This window comes from Condylura cristata, unplaced genomic scaffold (assembly GCF_000260355.1).
Source record: "Condylura cristata isolate star-nosed mole 26May11 unplaced genomic scaffold, ConCri1.0 scaffold00016, whole genome shotgun sequence".
Taxonomy (NCBI): Eukaryota; Metazoa; Chordata; class Mammalia; order Eulipotyphla; family Talpidae; genus Condylura; species Condylura cristata.
Window position 1 is genome coordinate 44,449,058 of NW_004567117.1, and position 22,018 is coordinate 44,471,075.

Consider the following 22,018-nt stretch of genomic DNA (forward strand, 5'->3'; position numbering starts at 1 on the left):
GTCGAGCTTTAAGAAAATAGTTTAAAAAAAAAAAAAAGTTGAGGTCAGGGCCTCCGTGGTGGTGCAGGGGTTAAAGTTGCAGCACCATCAAAATAGTGCCCGACACTGTGGCCTGAGTTCAATCCCCAGCCAGGGAGGGACCCACAGGGTGCAGCAGACCTCTCCTGTCTCCCTGCTGCGCCTCTTAGAGGTGTGTAGACCCGCCTGTTCTTCTCCCCACTCTGTCTCCGGTGAATCCTCTCACCCCACATGTTTGGCCTACACACGCTCTAAATTAAAAAAATAATAATTTATATAAAAAAAGAGGCCAGAGGCTAATAGTGAGGGAGAAAGCTGTGAGGTGTCCAGTCAAAGAGGGGCCATGGTAAAGGGCACTTTGGCCAGAAGTTGTCCTGCTTCAAAATGTCAGTAAGTCAGCACAGTCGCATACTCCAGAATCAACTCGAAGGCTGGCTGGACACCTGCCAGATGGTCCACCCGTCCCCCCATTCTCAAGCATAATTTGCACCTGCTCCCCCCGCCCAGGACCCTCACTCGGAGACCCACATCTGTGGGATGCAGCCGGACCATGGCCTGACACAGGGACTCAAGGCCAGTGAGAAAATGAACAGTCCAGATATGTACACAATGTTTTCAACGGAGGCGAGGACAGGGAGTCAGAAGAACGCGGTGATGTCTTTGATGGATTGTCATCCATAGCTCTGAACTGCTGAGCACAACTTATATGTGGATGCCTGAGCCTTACTAGCGTTTTCATCTTTATTTGACTAAGCAGAAAATCAATATTGCATCCTGCAGTAAACTTTCTAAAAGATAGAATAGCTTTTCCTTTGAAATTTTTCTAGTTGTATTTGACGAATCTTTACAGAGCACGGACATCAACAGATACGAAGACTCATTGATATGTGTAACCTTTTATTTCTTAAGAATATATGAAATAAAAAAAATGAATCTTCTGAAAAAAAAAAAAAACACCTGAAAATAAAAGGTTTTTTTTCTCCCACTTCTGGTCAGGTGTATTTATGCATTCCAGAATCTAACTGAATATGGTAGATAATTGTTTACTTAAACAAATCATGTAATATTTTTCTTTACATGACTATTCAATGTCTATAGCTTTTAGATATTTATGGAAATAAAATTGCTCTAACAGTTGTATGTAGTGAGATTAAATATTCATAAAATTATTCATTGTTTTCTCAACAAACAGCTTTGTGAGAAACCATCAATTTTTATGTTTGCTCTTTTGCAAATAAATATCATTTTGAAAAGTGACATTTGTGACATCTTGAAAGAAATACAGAGATAGAAGCGGACAAGTATGTTCTTTTTTTCAAAAAAGATATCACATGTTCAGCTATGCTAAACCAATATTTGCTTTTCTTCCAGGAAATATAATTAATTATGGGACCAGAATACTCAGTCCTCCACTTTATGTGAAAGCTGCTACTAATTTATTTCAGATTGTAAGCTATCTATGTTTAAACTAACATGTAATATTACCCATTATAACCATGATCCCCTTATTAATTCAAAATTAATGCTGACAACTTTCCTTTTTCTCCAGTTATTTCAATTGTGTCCACATTATCATCTAAAAATTTATTTTCAGTGTGGCCTTTTGTATCTTTTGTAATAAAGAATAAGGCATGTCTGGTATGCCAACATATATTTTATTCATTCAAATTGAGTAAAAGTAAAGTGAAAAGCATTATGTCATAGAAAAGAAAACACTGGATGTTTCCACATGGGCCAGTGTGCTCAGGACCTGGCAACTGAAATGGATTCCCTGTTGTTCATTTAAATGGTATCGTGAGGCCTCTCTGGGGCACGCGGGGTCAAATCTCAGCATTATGAAGCTGTCACCAGACACTGCAGCCCCAGTTCAATCCCCATGCAGGGAGCTGACCCACAAGGTGCAGCAAACCTCTCCTGTCTCCCTGCTGCTCCCCTCAGCAGTGTACTTCATTGATCTGCCTGTTCTGCTCCCACTCTGTCTCTGGTGAATCATCTCACCCACCCACCCCTTTACCTCTGGCCTGTACCCCAGCTTTTGTATGTATGAACATATAAATCTTTAAAAAATAAATAGTATTGTGAGAAGTTTGTAATAGAAAACATTCTACATGTAGAAGATTATTTTTCTTTTTAGAATCAAAAGAGAAAATTTATTGTAATTCAAAAGGTAGTGAATTCACCACCTCTGTATTCATGTTAATGTGGCCACAATATCTTTTGTTTTCCATGGTTGCTTACTAATGATTTAGGGGAACTTCCTTATTTTACAGGAAGCATAAGAAAGGCCATGTGGGTTGGAAAACTGTCCATTTTCATAAGACAAAAGTAAGATCCAGTCATGACAGGTAGCATGATTCACAAGGAATATTTTAATTTTATCTATCTTTGAATGTGGGATTTACATCTGCTCTCTGCCTCTGATACACCCCCCTCCCGCCCCCATTAACTGAGTCCCAAGTTCCCCGGAGCCCCTTCACTCAGCAGCTGACCCGGAACTTCTCACTGTCTATCAGGTGCCCATGTTAACTGTTTTTGTTTTTTTTTTTTTTTTTTTTTTGGGGGGGGGGAGGGGAAGTAAATGGCAATGAGTAGCCTGCTTAAAAGAAATGAACTAAAAATTAGGCGTTAGGTCCATGGACTTCCAAGACTTACAGCGAGATTATGTTATTCCTCTCTCTTTTCATGTTTATCTCCCTTGTAGGTTCGTTCTCATATATCAAAATTGCATTTCTTATTCTCAAAATGCATTTTTCCAACCAAGAAGATACATGGGGAAAGAACCTACTTACCTTGTATTTCAATAAAATAACGATAGCCCTGCGACTTTCCAGCGTTTTTCATATGTCACAATCATAAAACATCAAATTGAACATGACATTTTTATTTTAAAATCTCTGCTTAGGTACAAGCCCTTTTTAAAAATCCTTCAATCATTCCTCTAGAAAAAATAACAACACAGAAAGCTTTCCGAGGAGCTTATTTTTACCAGAAGCTTAGCTCTGATATATCTTGGACACTCGGGGTATACTGTCAATGTACTTATAAGACATACTGTTTAAAAAAAAAAAGTTATCTAAAAGCAGAAAGAATTCACCCTGCAAAAGAGATTTTATTGGGATCTTAGCCAGGTAACTATTGATGATATCTTTGAAATGATTTTGCCATTTAGAGGTCACAAATTAATCCTGGTTAAAATGTATAAAATCAGAACAGGAGTCACAAAATCCACACACACTCAATAAAGGAAGAGTCCAGATCATATTGATATGTCTTCCTCATAGTAAGTGCTTATTAATTAGCGAGAGTCTGGATTCCTATAGGCAACTCAATCACTTCAAGAGATGCTCACAGAACACTTGAGAACACAGACCACCACACCGGTTTTGGGGTACGCGGTAATGACTGGGCCCCAGGCTGAGTGGGAGGACAGGAAGTAAATGATTTCAGACAGACAATGCCACCTCCATGACCATCTCAGGGTGAAGTGAGACAGGGTACACGCCAAACCAGGAGAAGTGGCGTGCCTGGGTGAAGATCTGGGAATTGGTTCCCAGCGCTTGTTGAACTTCAGAACTGAAATTTGTTTTGTAAGCCATGGGCAGGTTTGTGGTGGCTGTTTGTCTACTTGGTTTGTGGTCCCAAGAGCCAGCTGAACAGAGCTTGCTAGAGGACACTGACTCTGTCAATAGTTTTCAAGCTATTGGAGTAAAACAAACAGGAAGGCAGATCAGCTGGGAGTTTGCTAGAACAGCATTTCTTAACATCAGAGTCCGTTAGATTTCAGCAATGAAGTGAAAAGAAAGGGAGCACTGTGATGACTGGGTGATTAAATGTATTTGTCAACTAAGTGGATATTTTTATGGGTGGGATGAAAAAAAAGTTTCAAAGGCTGCTGAGGGAAAAGAGAGTGGCAATCTGAGAAATTTTATTAATCTGTCACAAAGTAAGAAGACAGAGTTGATGTTTTATTTTCATGTTGTTTTATAGTACTGTAGGTAATTTAGAGGTATAGGATCTCACCCCCTGAGTTGTATGTCACCAGCCAATCCCATCACCAGAATACCTAAAACACCTACAGTCCTCACTGTAGGTGTGGGCTTCCAGTCCTCATCACTGTCTACCCCGCCACTCCATCTACTAGCCTCAAACTTTATACACAGATTTCTGGGGCTTACTATTGGTTTGATTTGGACTGACACTGATTTATGTATTTCATGTATAAATAAAAGCACACAATACTTGCCTTTCTCCTTCTTATTTACTTCATTTAACAGACAATATCCACAATGTCACAAATGGCAAGAGTTCATCTTTGTCTTTGCTGTGTAATATTCACTCTCTCACACACACACACACACACACACACTCACACCCCACATTTTCAATTCACCCATCTGTCCTTTAACCACTGTAAATAGTGCTGCAGTGATCCCAGCATTGCATATATACTTATGAATTGATGTTTTTAATATTCTTTTGGTAGATACTTAGGAGTGGGACTACTGAGCTGTTTCATGAATCTGAATTGAAGTTAGAAGTTTTTAAAGAGAGAGCAAAGACACACAAGTTTGAGTAGCAGGGGAGGAATCAACTTGAAATGAGACTAAATTGGTATCAGGGAACTGAAGTAAGAAAGTGTTTTCACAAGGAGGATGTGTAGAATAGTGAGAAATTACTGTGAGAGGCAGTCAGCAATGCATCCATTTTTATCGGAAAGCTGCAGTTTATAACTTTGTCAAGAACAGTTTTGGTGCTACAAATGTTTAAATCTCATCTTAAACTTAATGTACATACAACTACATGCTTCTTTTTTCAGTTTTTCTTAAAATGCATAAATGCCATTGTTCCAGTTAGTTATAAAGATGTAAACCTTAGATACACTTGGCATTCCTCCCTACCACTTACTCTGAGTTTATTGTGAAGTTGTATAGTTTTCCCATGTTACCCATCCTGAGTTCCTCTCTTTCTCACTTTTTTTCAACCCTGGGTGGTCATATCCTTCTCTGATAGAAAAGTGCTGATTACCATATGATCTTATTCTGTCTTTATCTATGTTCATCTTTATGGTTTATCTTACTAATGATTAACATTCTTTAAATATTATTTCCATGATATTATTTGCTTAATAAAACTGATTATTGACTCCAGTTTTCTGCTGTGGCAAATGAAAACTCTCTTGGATTTGTAAATCCCTTTGCCATTTTTAGTCTACATTATTTTCCCTAGGTGAATATTTTATTTTAGCTTTACCCAGTTCAATTTATTCTCACAGTTCTACTGGGACGTCTCCCTTTCTGATTTTGCTCATAGATTTTGGGATGGTTTTGGTAAAGGAAAGGGAATCAGTGTTCACATCAAGATTTGAAGCTTGATAGACCGAAAATATGGCCAAACAAATGGAGCAAATTAAAAGCCCAAGAAGGGAAGTAAATTGAGGGGGAAATACCTTGAGCTTTTATTTGAATATGTCACTTTTTTTTGCGGGGGGGGGGCACAACCACTTTATTGATGGAGACAACATGAATTCAGCCTTTGACTTCTATTGACCATAATGTTAGTTTGAAGCTGTTATCATGAAGTTATCAGGGATTGGTCTTGGTGTAGTCACACCCTGTATAAACTGGGTCTAAAAATGAAAACAAATTGGTTGTACTTGGGAATACAGTTCTCACTGACTGTTGACTTCCTCATTTGCAACTGACTGTACATAAGATAGCATGAATTTCAAGAAGCATACATTGTTATTAGAGCCAAAGAGTATTCTGACTTTATGGAAGTGGAAACCCAGAAGATGTGGATTTTGACTGGAGACCTTGAGCAAAGAGAAGGGATTTTTGTTCTGAGTCATGCAGTACATCTTGAAGTACTGGAAGGTTTTCTCCATCACTGCGATTGTGTCTAAAAATTGCCACCAGCTTGGGGTTCTGTACAGCAGGTCTTCTATGCAACTAGTCCCCATTCTCGTGATAATGATGACAGTTTCACATTTTCCACCTAAAACTTGCTGCTACTGTGAGGCATTTCATTGCTGGCTGGAGGTGTGGCTGAGAATTCCAGAGAACACGGCATTCAGTTGAAAGCCCAAAACATTGTCCTCCAAGAAACCTCCCCTGTTGAGAACTTAGAAATTATTGATCGCACCATTTATGAATTTCACCTTTGTTTTTCTGGGTTATCAAAATAAAGAGAAAGCAAGATCATGGAAACACAGAAAGACACATTGCTTTTGGTCGTTCTTAGTACATGAAATAAGAATTGAAATATACATAATACTCTTTAAGCATTTTCTCAGTGCTACTGGATAGGAATGTCTTTATTTTGAATTGAAATGGTGAACAATGAAGGCTCTTGACTTAGAAAGCTGGTGAGGGATTAGCTTATCTAAATGAGTTGGGATGGAATTATGTTCTAAGGGGAAATGAAGTTTTTAGCTTTTTTGTGATTTATATTTCTACGGTGGGTTGTTTATACAGGGGTAAATGTGTATGTCTCACACACACATCTCAACCAAATGAAAATTTAAAACTCAGAGCTGTGAGAACTAAGTAAGTATATATAAAAGAAAATGGATTGCCATGTATTCATACAGCGATGAAGCGAGATCCTCTATTCCTCTCATACGCAATGTCCCGTTTCTACCTCTGCTTTTTTCAGTTACAGCAGAAATGGCCAGTTGAAATATTTTTGAAGCACTTAAAGCAATACTTGCATGAGTGATCTGAATCTTTATACCTGTGAGGTTGTATGCTGTTTTGTGCTAAACGATGAAATAAATGCATTTAGATTTGTGAGTATCTATGAAAGTGCATTGACATCCGACAGTCCCAGTGATGTTTTCTGCCTTTTTTTACTGCAGACTCCTTCTTCTAACACTGCATAGCTCGGTACCTCTGGCTCATCTTTGTCTGTTGCCTGTGTATTTCAAATATTTCTAGCAAAAGAAAAAATGGGCCATCTGTGAACGAAGAATACAGACTGAATCTGCTGTTGCCTTCAATGGGGGCAAGTAATATCTGTGGCTGAAAGGCAAAAATTAAGTGAGAGCAAATGAGAAAGAGAAAAATAGTAATAATTCCAGAAAGTAGATTTTCCATAAAGAAATATACAACATATACTAAAAAATTTGGAATGTATTGTTGAAAGACATTAAAAAAGATGTTTAAAAAATGGAAAAACATCCTGTATTTATAGATCAGAAAACTCCATATTGTCAAGCTGGTAACACTCCCTAAAGTGATCTACAGTTCCAGTGCAGTTTCTATTAGAATCACAGCTGGTGTCTTCGTGGAAAATAGACAGACTGATCTTAAAACTCACATGGAATTGCAACAGAGCCAGAGAGTCACAATAATCTTAGGAAAAGAACAAACTTGAAAGACTCACACTTGCTATTTCAGAACTCAGTGTAAGCGTCCCTGACCAGCACAGGCCAGGCAGGTCCGGCGACTGCGACGATGTGGGGAGCTGGCCGGAGGCAGCCCTGTGACTGCTGGAGTGACGTCAGCAGGGCCCGGAGTCCCTGGGGAAGTCATCTTCTCAGTCAGTGGCGGTTGAAAGTGGAGACAAACATCTTGGGTTTCACATTGGTCTAGAGCCATTGCCTTTATTTCAGGGAATTCGGCAGATTGTAAACTGTGTCAAGTTCAAGTGCATACAAAGGAGACCATGATTGTTTGTGTCATTCTTAGGTCCTAACTCTGGGCTGGTCTGGGTGCACAGCCGCTCCGGGAATGTGTTCTTTGCAACAACAGTGGCAAAAGTTATAATTTAGTGAAGAGGTGTAGCTTGAGAAATATAGATATTTAATAGAAGGATCCAGTTCCCATCACTGGTTTGGCACAATTCTGGTTCTTTATATCCATTTTTAAAAGTCGACTTTGTGTGTGTGTATGTGTGTGTTTAAGACTTATTTATTTATGCATACAAGAACTGGGTATAGACCAGAAGTATGAGGGGTGAGAGGACTCACCAGAGACAAAAAGGGGAGCAGAATAGGCAGATCTACTGAAATACACTGCTGAGGGGAGCAGCAGGCAAGTCAGGAGAGGTCTGCTGCACCATGTGGGTCAGCTCCCTGGCCAGGGATCGAACTCGTGCTGCAGGGGCCAGCGATAGCTTTAACTCCTTGCACCACCACCCCAGGCCCTATCCAGGGCTTTAGCTCAGGATAGTAACCCCAAATTTTTCCCACGACTTTAGCATTTACAGACATGTCATTTCGCTTAAGTCAACTTCATTTGTAACTTTGGCTTAATCAGAGAATGATTTCAGTTTACTTAAGAACATCTACCTTAGCATGCAGAAAGAATAGGAGCTTTTTGGAGTTCTGAATCTGATTTAAATCTTAATGAATGATTTGCCAGAATGCAAGAGACTTTTTGGAAGAAAAATGGTACATAACGCGAAATGTCACTATTGTATTCACAGTACACCCTAGGAAAGCTGTCATTTTTAAAAGCAATTGAACGAGAAGCCCGTGCAAATTACAGACCTGTGTTCCTTTATTGATTTAATAATTGCAGGACAGGACATCCTCATTACCTTAGGAGAGAGCAGCCCAGAAATCCAAACAAGTGATGCTCTGTCACATAGACTATTATGTCCACCACTTAGTTGACTTTGTTTTTTTTTATCATTTATTTATTTTGTGAATGCAGCTTGCATTATAATTTGTCTAAACCAGTTCTCTGTTAATCCAATCCTTCACAGTTCTTGATCAGATAATTTTTTCAAATAAGTCTTTTCATTTTGTTAATTGAGAAACTGATAACAAGCAGAGGAAACTTCTAGAGACATGTAAGTTGAGTCTCCCTTTTCTCTCTCCCACCCCAGACCCTACCCAGGGCTTTAGCTCAGAATAGTAACCCCTAATTTTTCCCATTGACTTTAGCATTTGCAGCCATGTCATTTGGCCTAAGTATGTAATTAATGCTGGCTTTCCCCCTAATGACCTGTCCAATGTTAATTTGTTTGTTTGTCTCCCCCAGAGTGGGTGGGGATTACTCCCCGCATACCTGACATGGTCACCTACATAATGCTCGGTTGACATCCCATTTTAGTCTTGTACTGACCTGCTGTGATATTTTGTGAATATATTTTCTATGTTGATTTCACGAAGTTTGAAAAGGATGCTCTTTCCATCTTAAGAATTTGCGTAAAAACTGTTCCCAACTTTATAAACATTTTTTTTTAGGTGAAAAAACAGCAACTGTGTGTCTCCTTAAAGTTACTCGATTCTTGAATGATACATCTTGCATCTCAGAAATCCCAACATCAGGACAATGGTTATTTTGTTTTATCTATAAGCAAATAATAACCTTCTAGATTATTTCAGGTATTTAAAAGTCTGTATGAAAATATTCATGGGGAGGAACATTGGTGATAAAGTCATTCTTTCACTACTGAATAACCCAAATAGGTTAAATGCATCCATAGAAAATGTGAAACCCAGAAAATAAAAGTGCAGACAGTTAAATTAACTGGAAAACACATTTTTCTTCCTCTCTTTTATATTCTCAATGCATAAAAACTTTGAATGTCCCTGGGGTTAAAAATACACAGTATGGAGCCCTCCCTGGTAGTGCAACTGGTTAGGACGCAGCACTGAAAGCTAGCGGCAGCCGCCTCAGTGCGGGTTGGATTCCCGCCCCAGAGGTGACCCACACGGCGTGGCAGACCGCTCGTGACCTGCGCGCTGCTCCCCTCAGCAGTGTACTTCGTCGGTCTGCCTGTTCTGCTCCCCACTCTGTCTCTGGTGACGACTCTCACCGCCTCTGCTCCTCTGGCTTGTACCCCCGTTCTGTATGAATAAATAAATCTTAAAAAAAATACACAAATATGCACACACACAGTTTGACTCCATTTCACCCAGCATTTTCTAGAATTACTTATACATAGAAACTTGGCTTCTTTAGTCAACACAGAGAGCAGCACCATTTGGGGCGTTCGCCACTGTGGAGCCCATTTTGGGTGCAATTCCTCCTTCCTCCATGCTGGGCCTCACAGGGGACTTTCATGGTAGTACTTGCTCATCTCTCGGCCCCCCAAGGGCTTAGAAGGACGCAAAGACGGTTAGGCTGGCCAGGCACTGACCCTGGCCAAGGCCGGTCTCGGAGTCCAGGCCGCCTGCTGCGTCATCTCTCTTCAAGGCGCTCGCTCCCTACCTCGCGACTCACCTGCCGGTTAGGTTCCCTCCTAAACCAGCCAGAGATCTCGCCACTCAGGCTCCACCATCCCGTCGGGTTTTCTTTCTAGAAAACAACATTTGTTGCCAGGATTCCAGAATCCTGCAGTATCTCAGCGCTGCACAGCATTAGTCAATCAGCCAACTCGCCGTCATTAAGTAGCTTTTTAATTCCCTTCTATCTGATGAAAGCCTTTTTACCTCAAAGCAATCCCTTTTCCTTTGCATTTTTTCTCTTTCAAGGTGATTTTACACAAAGGACATCCTTTTGCCTGTAAGACTTGCTCTGAAGTAGATGGCAGATTTCTTGGCTTTAGTTCACAGCCATAATTATGCTACTTAGCTAAGACCCTTTCGCAAGGCTTCCCTTAACCAAAAGTCAGACCTGAGGTGCCAGTCCCATTGCGAGACATTGACCTGGTGCACTTGGCATGATCAGTAAGATTTGGGGTTAGAAACTTGGTGCAATTCCTGATTTTAAGAGTTGTCAAACCTGAAAGGCCACAGAGTGGTAGGGAGTCCAGAAACTTCCTTTAGTGATCTGAGACACCATAGAAGAAAATATTTTCCAAAGTTAGAAAATAATAAGCAAAGATCCTCAGTCTACTACAGCCCACCTTCAGCAGTCAGCTTTATCTGTAGGTGCTTCCCCTTGTTAATGTAGCAAAGAGGTAAGTTTCTGTTGAAATTGTATCCCTTTGTCCTTATTGTCTGTTATCAAGTTTATTTTATAGCAATGCTGAGTGCCAAATGGGAACCCTATGTTTTCTGACCCAGGACTAACTTGCTCTTGAATAGAAAATAACTTCAGTCACACAAGATGGGTGTTTCAGGGGTGGGTGTGCGCAAAGGTACATTTCCATTAATAGGACAAGAATATGCTTGACATCATTATGGTTCCCAAGCTGTAAGCACCAAGTTGGAAGGTTCAGGGGAAATGGTTCCTCCGTGGGCAAGAACAGAAGCACGTTGCCAGGAGCCGGTGCCCCTTCCATTCCTTCCACAGCTGCGATTTGAAATCCACTCATAAACAACAAGAAAGTAAATATTGATCATCTGCATACATCTTACTTTACAAATATATTTTAAAAATATACCTGTGGGCCTCCCTAGTAGCACAAGGAGTTAAGTCTCAGCACTATGAAGCTATCAGCAGCCACTGCAGCTAGAGTTCCATCACCAAGGTGCAGCAGACCTCTCCTGTCTCCCCGCTGCTCCCCTCAGCAGTGTATTTCAGTCCATGTGCCTTTTCTGCTCCCCACTCTGTCTCTGGTGAGTGCTGTCACCCCCACACCTAAGTCTCATCCTGTTGGGGGCAAGGAACTAGCTGTGACGAGAGGAACACAGGTCAGTCCATGCCAGTACCCACAGCACAGGAGTTTCAGGTCAGACTATCGAATATGCTTCGAACACATATCCTTTCTGCAGCCCATCTGATTAAATCCTCAAATAGCAACTTCCTCAGGCATGTTGACCTTAATTTCTAGATGCCAGAGTTAGATTTTAGAGAAGTTAAAACTTCATCGAGACAAGACATTTAATAAATAACAGGCTCTACGGTGAATATAAAATTGGTCTGACTAAAAAGCTATATTCTTAGGCCCTACAACACAATACCCTTATCATCAAGCACACATGTATGACTGATATTAAAGATTGAGTGAAATGATCTAGCTTGTGCAAAAATGAGTAGTTATATTGTGAAAAAAGTCACTTTAAGAGAACAAATTTGATGTAAATTTTTTTCAGATACGTATTGATAACTGTAAATAGCCATATTGATTAATAGTATCCAAGCCACTATGAAGCAAGATAGAAGCTAAATTGTGGTCAACAGAATATTTCGGCAGCTTTGTCTATTGGCATGTATATGTCTGTACACACCTCACAATTCCTATAATTATTGGGGTTGTCTGAAGCCTTTAAAGTGATATTGATAGCTAACTGATTTTTCAGTATTTGCAAATGCCGACCATGGCCGTGGTCATGTAGGCCGTGCCGCTCAGCGCTGAGCCTTGCCTGCGTTGTCTGTCAGCAGCAGCGTCTCCTCTGTGAGAAACTGTGGCAGTAGCTCTGAGTATTTCATTTCTCTTCACAGTCACAGTAATCCTCTAATACAGGCATTATTTCCCCCAAGCTAGGATAAGATACGAGCTCAGAAGTTTCACCGACTTCAACCGCTCCCACGGTTCACAAGAGGCTGAGCTGGAATTGCAAGTCCAGTCTATGTCTGAGAGACTTTGGCTGTATCTTCAGTTAAATGAATATGTAGGGCACTCTAAATGCTCTGGGTGCAGAATATTCTGGATCTGCACATTTGGGAGAATCACATGTCATGAGATAAAACATGCCCTGGCATGGGGACCTTCTCCAAGAAGAAGGGCCTGAGCAGCGACTGTCCATCGTTAAGGGCCTTCTGTGCCCCCAACGGAGGCTGGTCGTCTTCCTTCACTCCCCATTCTGTGAGGCACCCTTATTTATTAGTGGAGACATTTAATGATGCGTCTGCATTTGCACAGTTAGTGCATTTTCATCATGGCCATCACGTAAACCGAGTCTGGTTCCAAAGCGTTGGCAGGGGCGGTGTTGTGTGTGTGTCTGAGAGGACCCAGAGCTTAAGCTGGGCAATGAGAGATACCCACCTCCCCAGTGTTCTTGGAACATACAAGACCTTCCACCCTCTGCTCAGTATTTCTTTTATGGACATGACCTCGGGACGGCAGCATGTTGGCGGGAACACTCAGATCATCTGAAACTGGACCCTGTTAGTGTCACAGTGTAAACTTCATTTTCTGTGGGAGTGTGTGGAGTTCTACTTGTTCTGACGTGCCCAAGTTAAGTGCGGCTTGTAAGTTCTCTTGCGTGTTCACCCTCCCGTGGGAGGGCCTGTCCATCTTCTGGTCTTTCCTTGCCCTCTGTGTGAGTGTGTGTGTGATGGGGGGAGAGGGGCACTCGTGAGGTTGCAAACTGACCAAAGCTTTATAAATGCCCCATATTCCAAATCATCTCATGCATTCCTTCTAGATCAGTTATCACTTAAAATACCCATCTATGTTTAAAAGGCACAGCTGTTCACGTTAGATAAACCCAGACAGAACTGAGCTACATTATCTACGGACATATTATCATTTACTTTGGTGCTGGAGAGCAGGAAGGGAGAGAAACAGTACCCCAGGGCAGGTGCAGGGGGGTCCCCAGGGCAGGTGCAGGGGGGTCCCCAAGGCAGGTGCAGGGGGGTCTCCAGGACCCTGGCACCCCTTGCTCCAGGAGCCTGGTAAGGAAGCCCCAGGCAGCTGAGCCTCTGCTCCCGGGTGGAGGGTGGTGGAGGGACGGTTGCGCGGAGCTCCTGGGATTTGCAGAGCAACCAAAGCTGTTTGCTTTGTTGCTCTGCTCATTTCTGCTTCCATGAGAAGCTTTGTGTGAAGGTCCGAAAAGTGCCATTCAGCACGAGAAGAAGCATTGTCTGCTGGCGAGTAACAGTGCACACGCCCGAGGAATTCCATTACCTGGCTTAAGCTCTGAAATTTAAATACAGAAAGAAGAGACAAATACGGGGATCGATGTTCCTGAAGTTTCTATGAATTCTTGATGGCTATAGAGATTGCACAAGCTGAAGCGCACAGGCGGACGTTGAGATTTAGAAGCTGGGCCAGTTTGCCTTGCTAGACTTCTTAATTACTGGAAAGGAGACCCGTTAATTACCTTACAGCGCTCCTGTAGGGGTGAGACGGGTGGTCTGAGATGCCAGCCCATCTGCTAGCTGGGACCGAGTGCTATTCAGCGACGTGCAGAATGACGGGATGTTCAGGCTTGAGAGCGCCACGCGGTTTCGCTGCTCTGTCTGCGAAGCTGAAGGGGCCAGACAAAGGTGGGCAGCTCCCACTGCTGACCCTGTGGCTGGCCCTCCGTGGAGCTGCTCTGCTTTCAGTAGAGGAGGATTAAATGTTTTAACTTTTCAAATGTGGAGCATGTGAGACTAGAAAAGGCGAGGCAGATGTGTCCATAGCAAAAATATGTCTGCATTCTGAATTAATAGTGGTTTGTTTTTTAATTCTTCAGGGTACCATGATTTTTTAATTTAACCCATTTTGAAGTGGAATACTTTCTAATTTGCAGTGTTTCTACAAAGAAAGGAAAGTGAATGTTGTGAAGGTGTTTAATTTTAGTCAATTGTGACTGCATTCTCATGGAAAATAAGAACTATTGCCATGAGAAAAAAGAATTTGTGGAGTTTTTCTGTAGGGTGAGAATAAATATATATATTTTAAAGCTTATTTGTGCATTCAAGTACTGGGGGATAGGTCAGGGGCAAGGGGTGAAAGGATCCCCCAGAGACAGAGTGGGGAGCAGAACAGGTGGACCTGCTGAAACACACTGCTGAGGGGAGCAGCGGGGAGACAGGAGAGGTGTGCTATGCCAGGTGGGTCACTGCCTGGCCGGGAATTGAACTTGTGCTGCAGCGGCTGCCTATAGCTTCATAATGCTGAGACTTAACCCCCTTGTACCACCAGGAGGCCCAAGAATAAATTAATTGCATGACATTAACACTCAGATAATTTAGTTAGTTTAAAGAGGATTGAAGTGGGCACTTGGAAAACTTCCTACCATAAAAGGTATTGACAAGCAATTTGTGTTGAATAGTGTCTTTCTAAAACTTGCTTAGATTCTAATGAATAACATATGTGTGACCCAGAAAATGCTGTGTGTGAGAGAATGCATTTACAAAGATTGATTCCCAATGTATCGATTGAATTGATAAGTTCCCGATGCTACAGAAGTAGTCATGTGACATGAAAGATAATAGGATGCTTTATTTGCTTTCAGATTTTCAGACGATGCTGGTTGGTTTTCAAGAAAGCGTCTAGTAAAGGACCCAGAAGGCTGGAGAAGTTTCCAGATGAGAAGGCTGCGTATTTCAGAAACTTCCATAAGGTAAGGAGCCTCTGGACTCCCTGGGAAGTAACCAGAGCCTGGGAAGATGTTTCTTTTGATAGATGAAACCAGCAGAGGCAAAATGCCAGCCTGGGATGGTGTCCCTGCTTTGACAAAATGTAAAAGTTATTTTCCCCTTTATTTTAATCATCCGCTACACATGCTAGTGGTACCTCTGCAAAATGACTCATTTTTTATTGCTTCTTTGCAAAATGAAGTGACTCATAATTCAACCGGATCATTTTCCAAAGCGCTGAGTAAGCATTTCTCCCTGTTGAGGTTACTGGTGCATTTGCTACTATGATTGAAACTGGGGACGATCTTGGAGAGCTGAACCTGGAAGCTGCCCTTTGTGGGGCTGGTGACACGGGGGTGCATGGGTGGCTCCTTGCTGACAGCCCTTGTGGCGAGCAGGTTATAGATGCTATGACTGAAATAGAAGTTTCCTAAGAATGGAACGTAGATTAAAAAAAAATATATAGTAACCTCAGAATGGTAAAAATGGACAATTTAAAGTTATCTTTGGGGAAACATCAACCCCCAGGGAAACACTTTATAGTAACCTGGTGAATTCAGGATCTGCAGACATAATTGGCAGGCTACCTGAAAACAAGGAGCCAGATCTGATTTCTCATCACAGAGACATAGATACAGAGTGTTACCCTGCATCATTGTGGTAGTGGATTTGAGCAATGTGCTGTGTGTGACCCGTAGTACTGATTTCCCTTTATTTTAAAATATAATTCTTGCCAGACTCTGGCTGAGGAGGGCTGATGGGTAGACAGAGCCCAGGGAGGGGGGGACAGTGGATCCCCTGTGTAGCCACAGTGGTGGACACATGTCAGCATCCATTTGTCCAGCCGACAGCAAGTACCTCACCAACAGTGAGCTTTAATGGAAACTGTGGACTCTGGCTGATTATGATGTGTCAAGGCGGATTCATCAGCTGTGACAATCGCACCACTCTGGCGGGGATGTTCATAATAGGGAGGCCTTCGCGTGTGCGACAGGACCTCCAGGGGAAATCTCTGTGTCTCTGCTCCGTCTGCTGTAAGACCAGCACGGCTCTAGAAATGCAAGCATGCTTCAAAAATAGATGATCCGACAATAACGCACTGACCCTCCCATTACGCAAGGAGCCAGCTAGCGATCGTTCAGTATATTGGAATCTGTATCAGAGAGCTTGAACCTGGAGTTCCACGATTCTCCGTGTGCTGTTCTCTAAGTTAACGCAGTCGCTCTCAGGGAATCCAAGTTTAGGTTCTGGTCCAGCTACTTGCTAGCTCATGGAATATGCGGACTTTCTAATATTGTATCACGTGTCTCTTTTGAAGATGACTTGAGCCAGATTATCAAGGAGGGAGCTTGTTCTGACTGCAGGAAAAATTATTTGAAACCTAATGTCTTACTGATTGTGATTATGATTTGGGGGGAAATTGTAAACTCGATTGAATGAGGAACTGAGAGGTTGTGAAACGCGAGTGTGTGTCCTTTAGTTCTTGAGTGAAATCTTGAAAGAAGAGCACTTTGTACGCCCCCGGGGATTCCTGATCAGGCGTCCTGCCTGCGGGAAGCTGGCACACGGGGTTGCTCCCTGGACGTGCACTTCGGTCTTTGTAGTTGCTGGTAAACAGACACCGTCCCCAACGGTGGTTGTATCTTACGTTCCTCAGATTTTTTTTTTTTTTGATAAGTTAAAATACTCTAACCACCGACAAGCATTGGAGGAAGATAGGCAGGAGTTTTGTGTCTGCACCAAAGGACACAAAGAGGCCTGAGGCAAAGCCTTGGTCTGGAAGAATCGGAAATCCAGTGGGAAAAACACACATAGGTAGATAACTTCAATCCTGCAAGAACAAGTGTCAGCAAATTAATGCTTAACTTAATTAAGTGTTAATGAGTATTATTAAATGTTAATAAGTGTTACTAAGTATATTAAATGTTAAATAAGTGTAAATAAATTAACATGTAAATAAATGGAAAAGGATTGACGTCATAGAGAGAATGTTCTTTATAAATGATTTAAATTGGAAATTAGTAGATATGTTACCTAGAAAACTGCATACTTGGGAATCAACCTGTTCCAAATGATACTTCTCAGAGGGCAGTACTAAAGTCACAAAGGCTAGGCACAGATATTCTGGACTGAAAGCTAAAAAATATATAAATATCAGCATGTGTGGAAGACAATAACACTGAGTATAAAGATATATAGAGTGTAAGTTCTTACATTAGACAGAAACAACAAAAGAAGAAAATATCACTGAAATAATCAAATAATCCTAGAGAAATTTTGCAAAGTCAAAATCTATTTATTTAGAAAAAAAATCACTGAAAAGCCTGTAGCCCAACTAATAAGAAAAAATAAAACATTTGGAAATAAAAAGATTTGGAACAGTGGAGGAGTCATCACTACAGATTCCATGGACATTAAAAGAGTGTGTTGTGGGGCCCTCCCTGGTGGCAGCGGGTTAAAGCACAGCACTAAGAAGCTAAAGCCACTTCCGCATGTGTTCGATCCCCGCCTGCCCTGGAGGTGACCACATGGCGTGGCAGACCTCTCCTGACCGCCCGCTGCTCCCCTCAAAAGTGTACTTCATCCATCTGCCTGTTCTGCTCCCCACTCTGTCTCTCACCACCCCTGCACCTCTGGACTGTACCCAATTCTGTATGCATAAATAAATAAATCTTTTTTTTTAATAAAGAGTGTATTGTGAACAAATATAATTCAAAACATTTGACAACTTACATCCAACAAAAATAATCAGTTTAAACCTTCTGATCAAGAAGCGTTCAGATCCACAAAATTTCACTCATGAATATTTAGTTAACTTAAGGAAAAAACAAGGATTCTTGAGGAAAATTAAAAAAGGGAAACTTCCAAGTTAACCAGACTAGCAGAATCTCAAAACCAAGACTAGACAAAGACATGGCCAGGGGGGTGGTAGACCAGTATGCCTAAAATTTCTTCTTTTTTTTAAATATTATTTATTTATGTATACAGAACTGGGGTTCAGTGCCAGGGTCATGAGACAGAGCGGGGAGCAGAACAGGCAGATTGACGAAGTACACTGCTGAGGGGAGCAGCAGGTGAGAAAGAAGAGGTCTGCCGCGCCATGTGGTCTCCTCCGGGGCAGGGATTGAACCTGCTCTGAAGCGGCTGCTGCCAGCTTGCGATGCTGCACTTTAACCTGCAAATTTTAAGGGAGGGCCTTAAAATTTCTTAATAAAACATTAAAATCTAGTTCAACCATATATTCAATTAATAAAAGGTTGTTTTAACAATGAGACAATAAATTAAAGGATTCTACAAAATTTATGATTTAAAACTCTCTCAGAAAATGAAGAATGAAGTGAATTCCCTTAAATATAGAAAGAACATCTAACAAAATCCTGCAGAAAAGAATAAGGAAAGCTGTTTCTGTTCTCAGTGGCATGAGATTTTGTTGAAAATGCTTGTTAAACAAATAATGAGTGAATTTAATGAATTGTATGTTTAGATTCAAGTGCATTTTAAATAGTAGCAGCTAACATTTGGTAATTTCATTTAAACTTAATATATAGTGTCAACAAATAATTATGAATACATTTATCAAAGTACATATAAAATCTGTACACTGAAATGAACAAGACCTATTTAAGACAATTAGGAGGAAGGATGCAAATAAATAGTGAGATATAAAATATTCTTAGATTGGCAGATTCAATATTAGGATGTCAACAATCCCAAAATCTACTTACACTTGACAAAATTCCAAAAAAATTTGAGTCTTTTATTTTTGGATTGACAAACTCATTCTAGATGAGTATTTGTGTACCCCCTGTCAGCTAATATGACTTAAATAAAGAAGAGCAGTATTGGAAGTATCCCACTACAAGATATCAAGTCTTACTATAAAGTTACAGAAAACACAATGCTGTGATTTTGCAAAACAGTGGACATATTAGTGGAAGGGAATTCAGAGGTTAGAAATGAACTCATCTCTATGGTCCATTGCATTTTTAAAATTATTTTTAAAATACTGTACTTCACGTATCGGTAACATCGTTTCTCCCCCAGCAAAATGCCCACACTCCTCCCCCACACGCCTCAGCTCTGCTCCCCCCCAGTCCTACTGTCGTCCAGCCCTCTGCTCCTGAGTGACACTGGTTTTTAGGTGTAACACTGGCCTGACCATAAGTTGGAAAGGTTTCTTCTTCTTTTAATTTTCCTTAAGATCTTGTTTTCTCCTTAACTGCAATGAGTATTCAATGGGAAATGTTGTGGATCTGAGGGAAGTATAAATTGAGCATTTTTATTAGACATTGAGATATAGGATGAGTTTGCATAAATGGTCTCTATTTTTTTTAAAGATTTATTTATTTATTCATACAGAACTGGGGTACAGGCCAGAGATGCGGAGGGTGAGAGGATTCACCAGAGACAGAGTGGGGAGCAGAACAGGCAGATCGACGAAGTACACTGCTGAGGAGAGCAGCGGGCGGGTCAGGAGAGGTCTGCCGTGCCCTGTGGATCTCCTCCCGGGCAGGCGGGGATCAAACTCATGCGGAAGTGGCTTTAGCTTCTTAGTGCTGCACTGTAACCCTCTGCGCCACCAGGGAGCGATCGCGCAGATGGTGTCTAAGGTCTACCTTCCAGACAAGTTTGACAATTGCTTTGTCTGGTCCTTTGTTGTCTCTAGAATCCACATTTAGGTGGAAACATCCAGTACTGATATTTCTCCTCTGGCTTACTTCACGTAGAATCAGCCCTTCCAGTTTCATCCCTGTTTCTGCAAATGGAATGCAAAGCAAAAGTTGGTCTTTTTGATTGTTGAGTAATATTCAATTGTGTATATGTATCACATCTTCTTAATACACTCACCTGTTTGGGGACATTTAGATTGTTTTCATATTTTGGCTACTTTATATAGTTCTGCTAAAAATATAAGAGTTAAGGTTTCCATTCAAATTAGTATTGTTGCACTCTTTGGACAGATACTTAGGAGTGAAATTGCTGGGTCATATGTTACATCCATTTTTAGTCAGCTGAGAATTCACCAGACTTTTTTTCCATAGAGACTATAGCAAATTTAAAAGCTTCTGTAAAGGGAAAGAAGCAGCCATCATTACATTTTGACAAAGGCAAAAAGACCACTCAGTGGACTAGAAATTCTTTCCTAAGAAAGGTGCCAGAATAAGTAGTTGTTTCCATATAAGTAAGTGGACATGGACATTGCTCTTGCCTCACCCACACACATAAAATCCTTAAAACAGATCTTTAGTCTAAATTTAAATGCTAAATCTATAAAGCTCCTAGCAATAAATTGAGTAGGAAAACTTTTCTACATTGTGATAAATATTTTTCAGGACACAAAAAGTATGAACAATATTGAAATTTAGAACTTTTCTCTTCAAATGATCCAATGAATAAAGTAAAAAGGCAAGATAAAATCAAACAAGCAAATATCCTTCAAAGAGCATGAATGCTGAAAGTCTTAGAACTCAGTAGTAATAATAACAATCTTCTTTTCAAAAATGGACAAATGTTGCAAACAGACATTTCCACAAATAGGATTGATGAAAAGCAAATTTAAAAAAAAAAGATACTCACAAAGTCATCTGTGAAATTTAAATTTAGAACAAAAGAAGCTACCACTATCCACCTATATAAGACAGTCCAAATCGTAAAGACGAAAATTAACTAGAATGTTGAAAATGGGGAGCAACTAGAACTCAGATTGCTCATGGAGAGTCAAATCAGACCAGCATTTTGTAAAACTGAAACTGTTAGTTTCACTTAAAAGTTATCCATCTGCTTAACTTCTAGGAATGTATCCCCCAGCAAATGAATAGCCCCGTTCAGATGAAGATACGTACGGAAATGCTCACAGCTGTAGCTTTATTCGAAATAGCCAAAACATGGAAACAACCCAGACAGGGAAATGAATGAACTAATTGGAGCACATTCGTCAATGGGAAGGAAACACTCACCAGTACACATAATAGCAGACGAATCTCAGTCATTAAGCTGATTGAAAGACGTCAGATCCAAAACAATGTGCGCTGTATGAACTTATACCTATTTGGGGTAACAAATCATAGCTTTGGTTGCCTAGTTGGGGGAGGAGCGGATGGAGAAATGGAGGCAAGAGGACTTGAGGCCTTATGGTCAGACTTTGACAGGTGCAGTCAGCTGCCCAAATGCCTTTACTTGGTTGGTTGTTTTTAAATGTCACTTATTTCTAAGTTACTCTTCAATATAGTTAATAAGGAAAAAAGATCATCTGGGAAATAGAGTATTGAGGAAGAGCTAGAAAATAATCACTTTTGTTTGTGTGGATGCAGTGAGAATATTTCATATCTTTTCTTTGAACGCTTTGAGGTACATAGTAGGATATTGTTGGACATGAGATGTCCAGAACTTAATCAGCTTATCACTGGAGATGGAAAGCTTTTCACCAAAGTGCTGGAGATGTGGCCCTCATTTCACATCACATACAAGCATCAAATCACCCCACCATTTTAAACGTAAAACTTACACAGCATTTTATGTCAGTCATACCTCAGTGAAGCTTGGGGAGAAAAGAGAACCTTAACCTCATTGACCAATGGGTAGCGTAGTGGATGCTGGAATATAATGGCCTTATTGACAGCCGTGCAGACTTGATGAGCTATTTAACCTCAGTGTATCTAATTTTTCACCTCTGACAAGTTATATTATAATAGTATCTACCATAGAGGGTAGTTGTAAGAAGTAAATGGTCGTTTAGGCATATAATGAGATTAATATATCAGTAGATGTTTTTAACACATGAACTTTTACAATTACCCATGTAGTCACTTGCTTGACATATTGTGAGTTGTAGCAACTGATACCTGTTATTTGTCTAGACTCGAGGTGAT

The 22,018-nt window shown here is 40.8% G+C and overlaps 1 protein-coding gene across 1 annotated transcript in view; it reads left to right on the forward strand.

Moving 5' to 3' along the window:
• DOK6 (docking protein 6) overlaps positions 1-22,018 on the forward strand; it is a 180,198-nt gene that overhangs the window by 17,934 nt on the left and 140,246 nt on the right. The window contains exon 3 of the mRNA XM_012725799.1: positions 15,026-15,133. Within this exon, the coding sequence (XP_012581253.1) occupies positions 15,026-15,133 (108 nt within the window). The remainder of the gene's footprint in view (positions 1-15,025; positions 15,134-22,018) is intronic.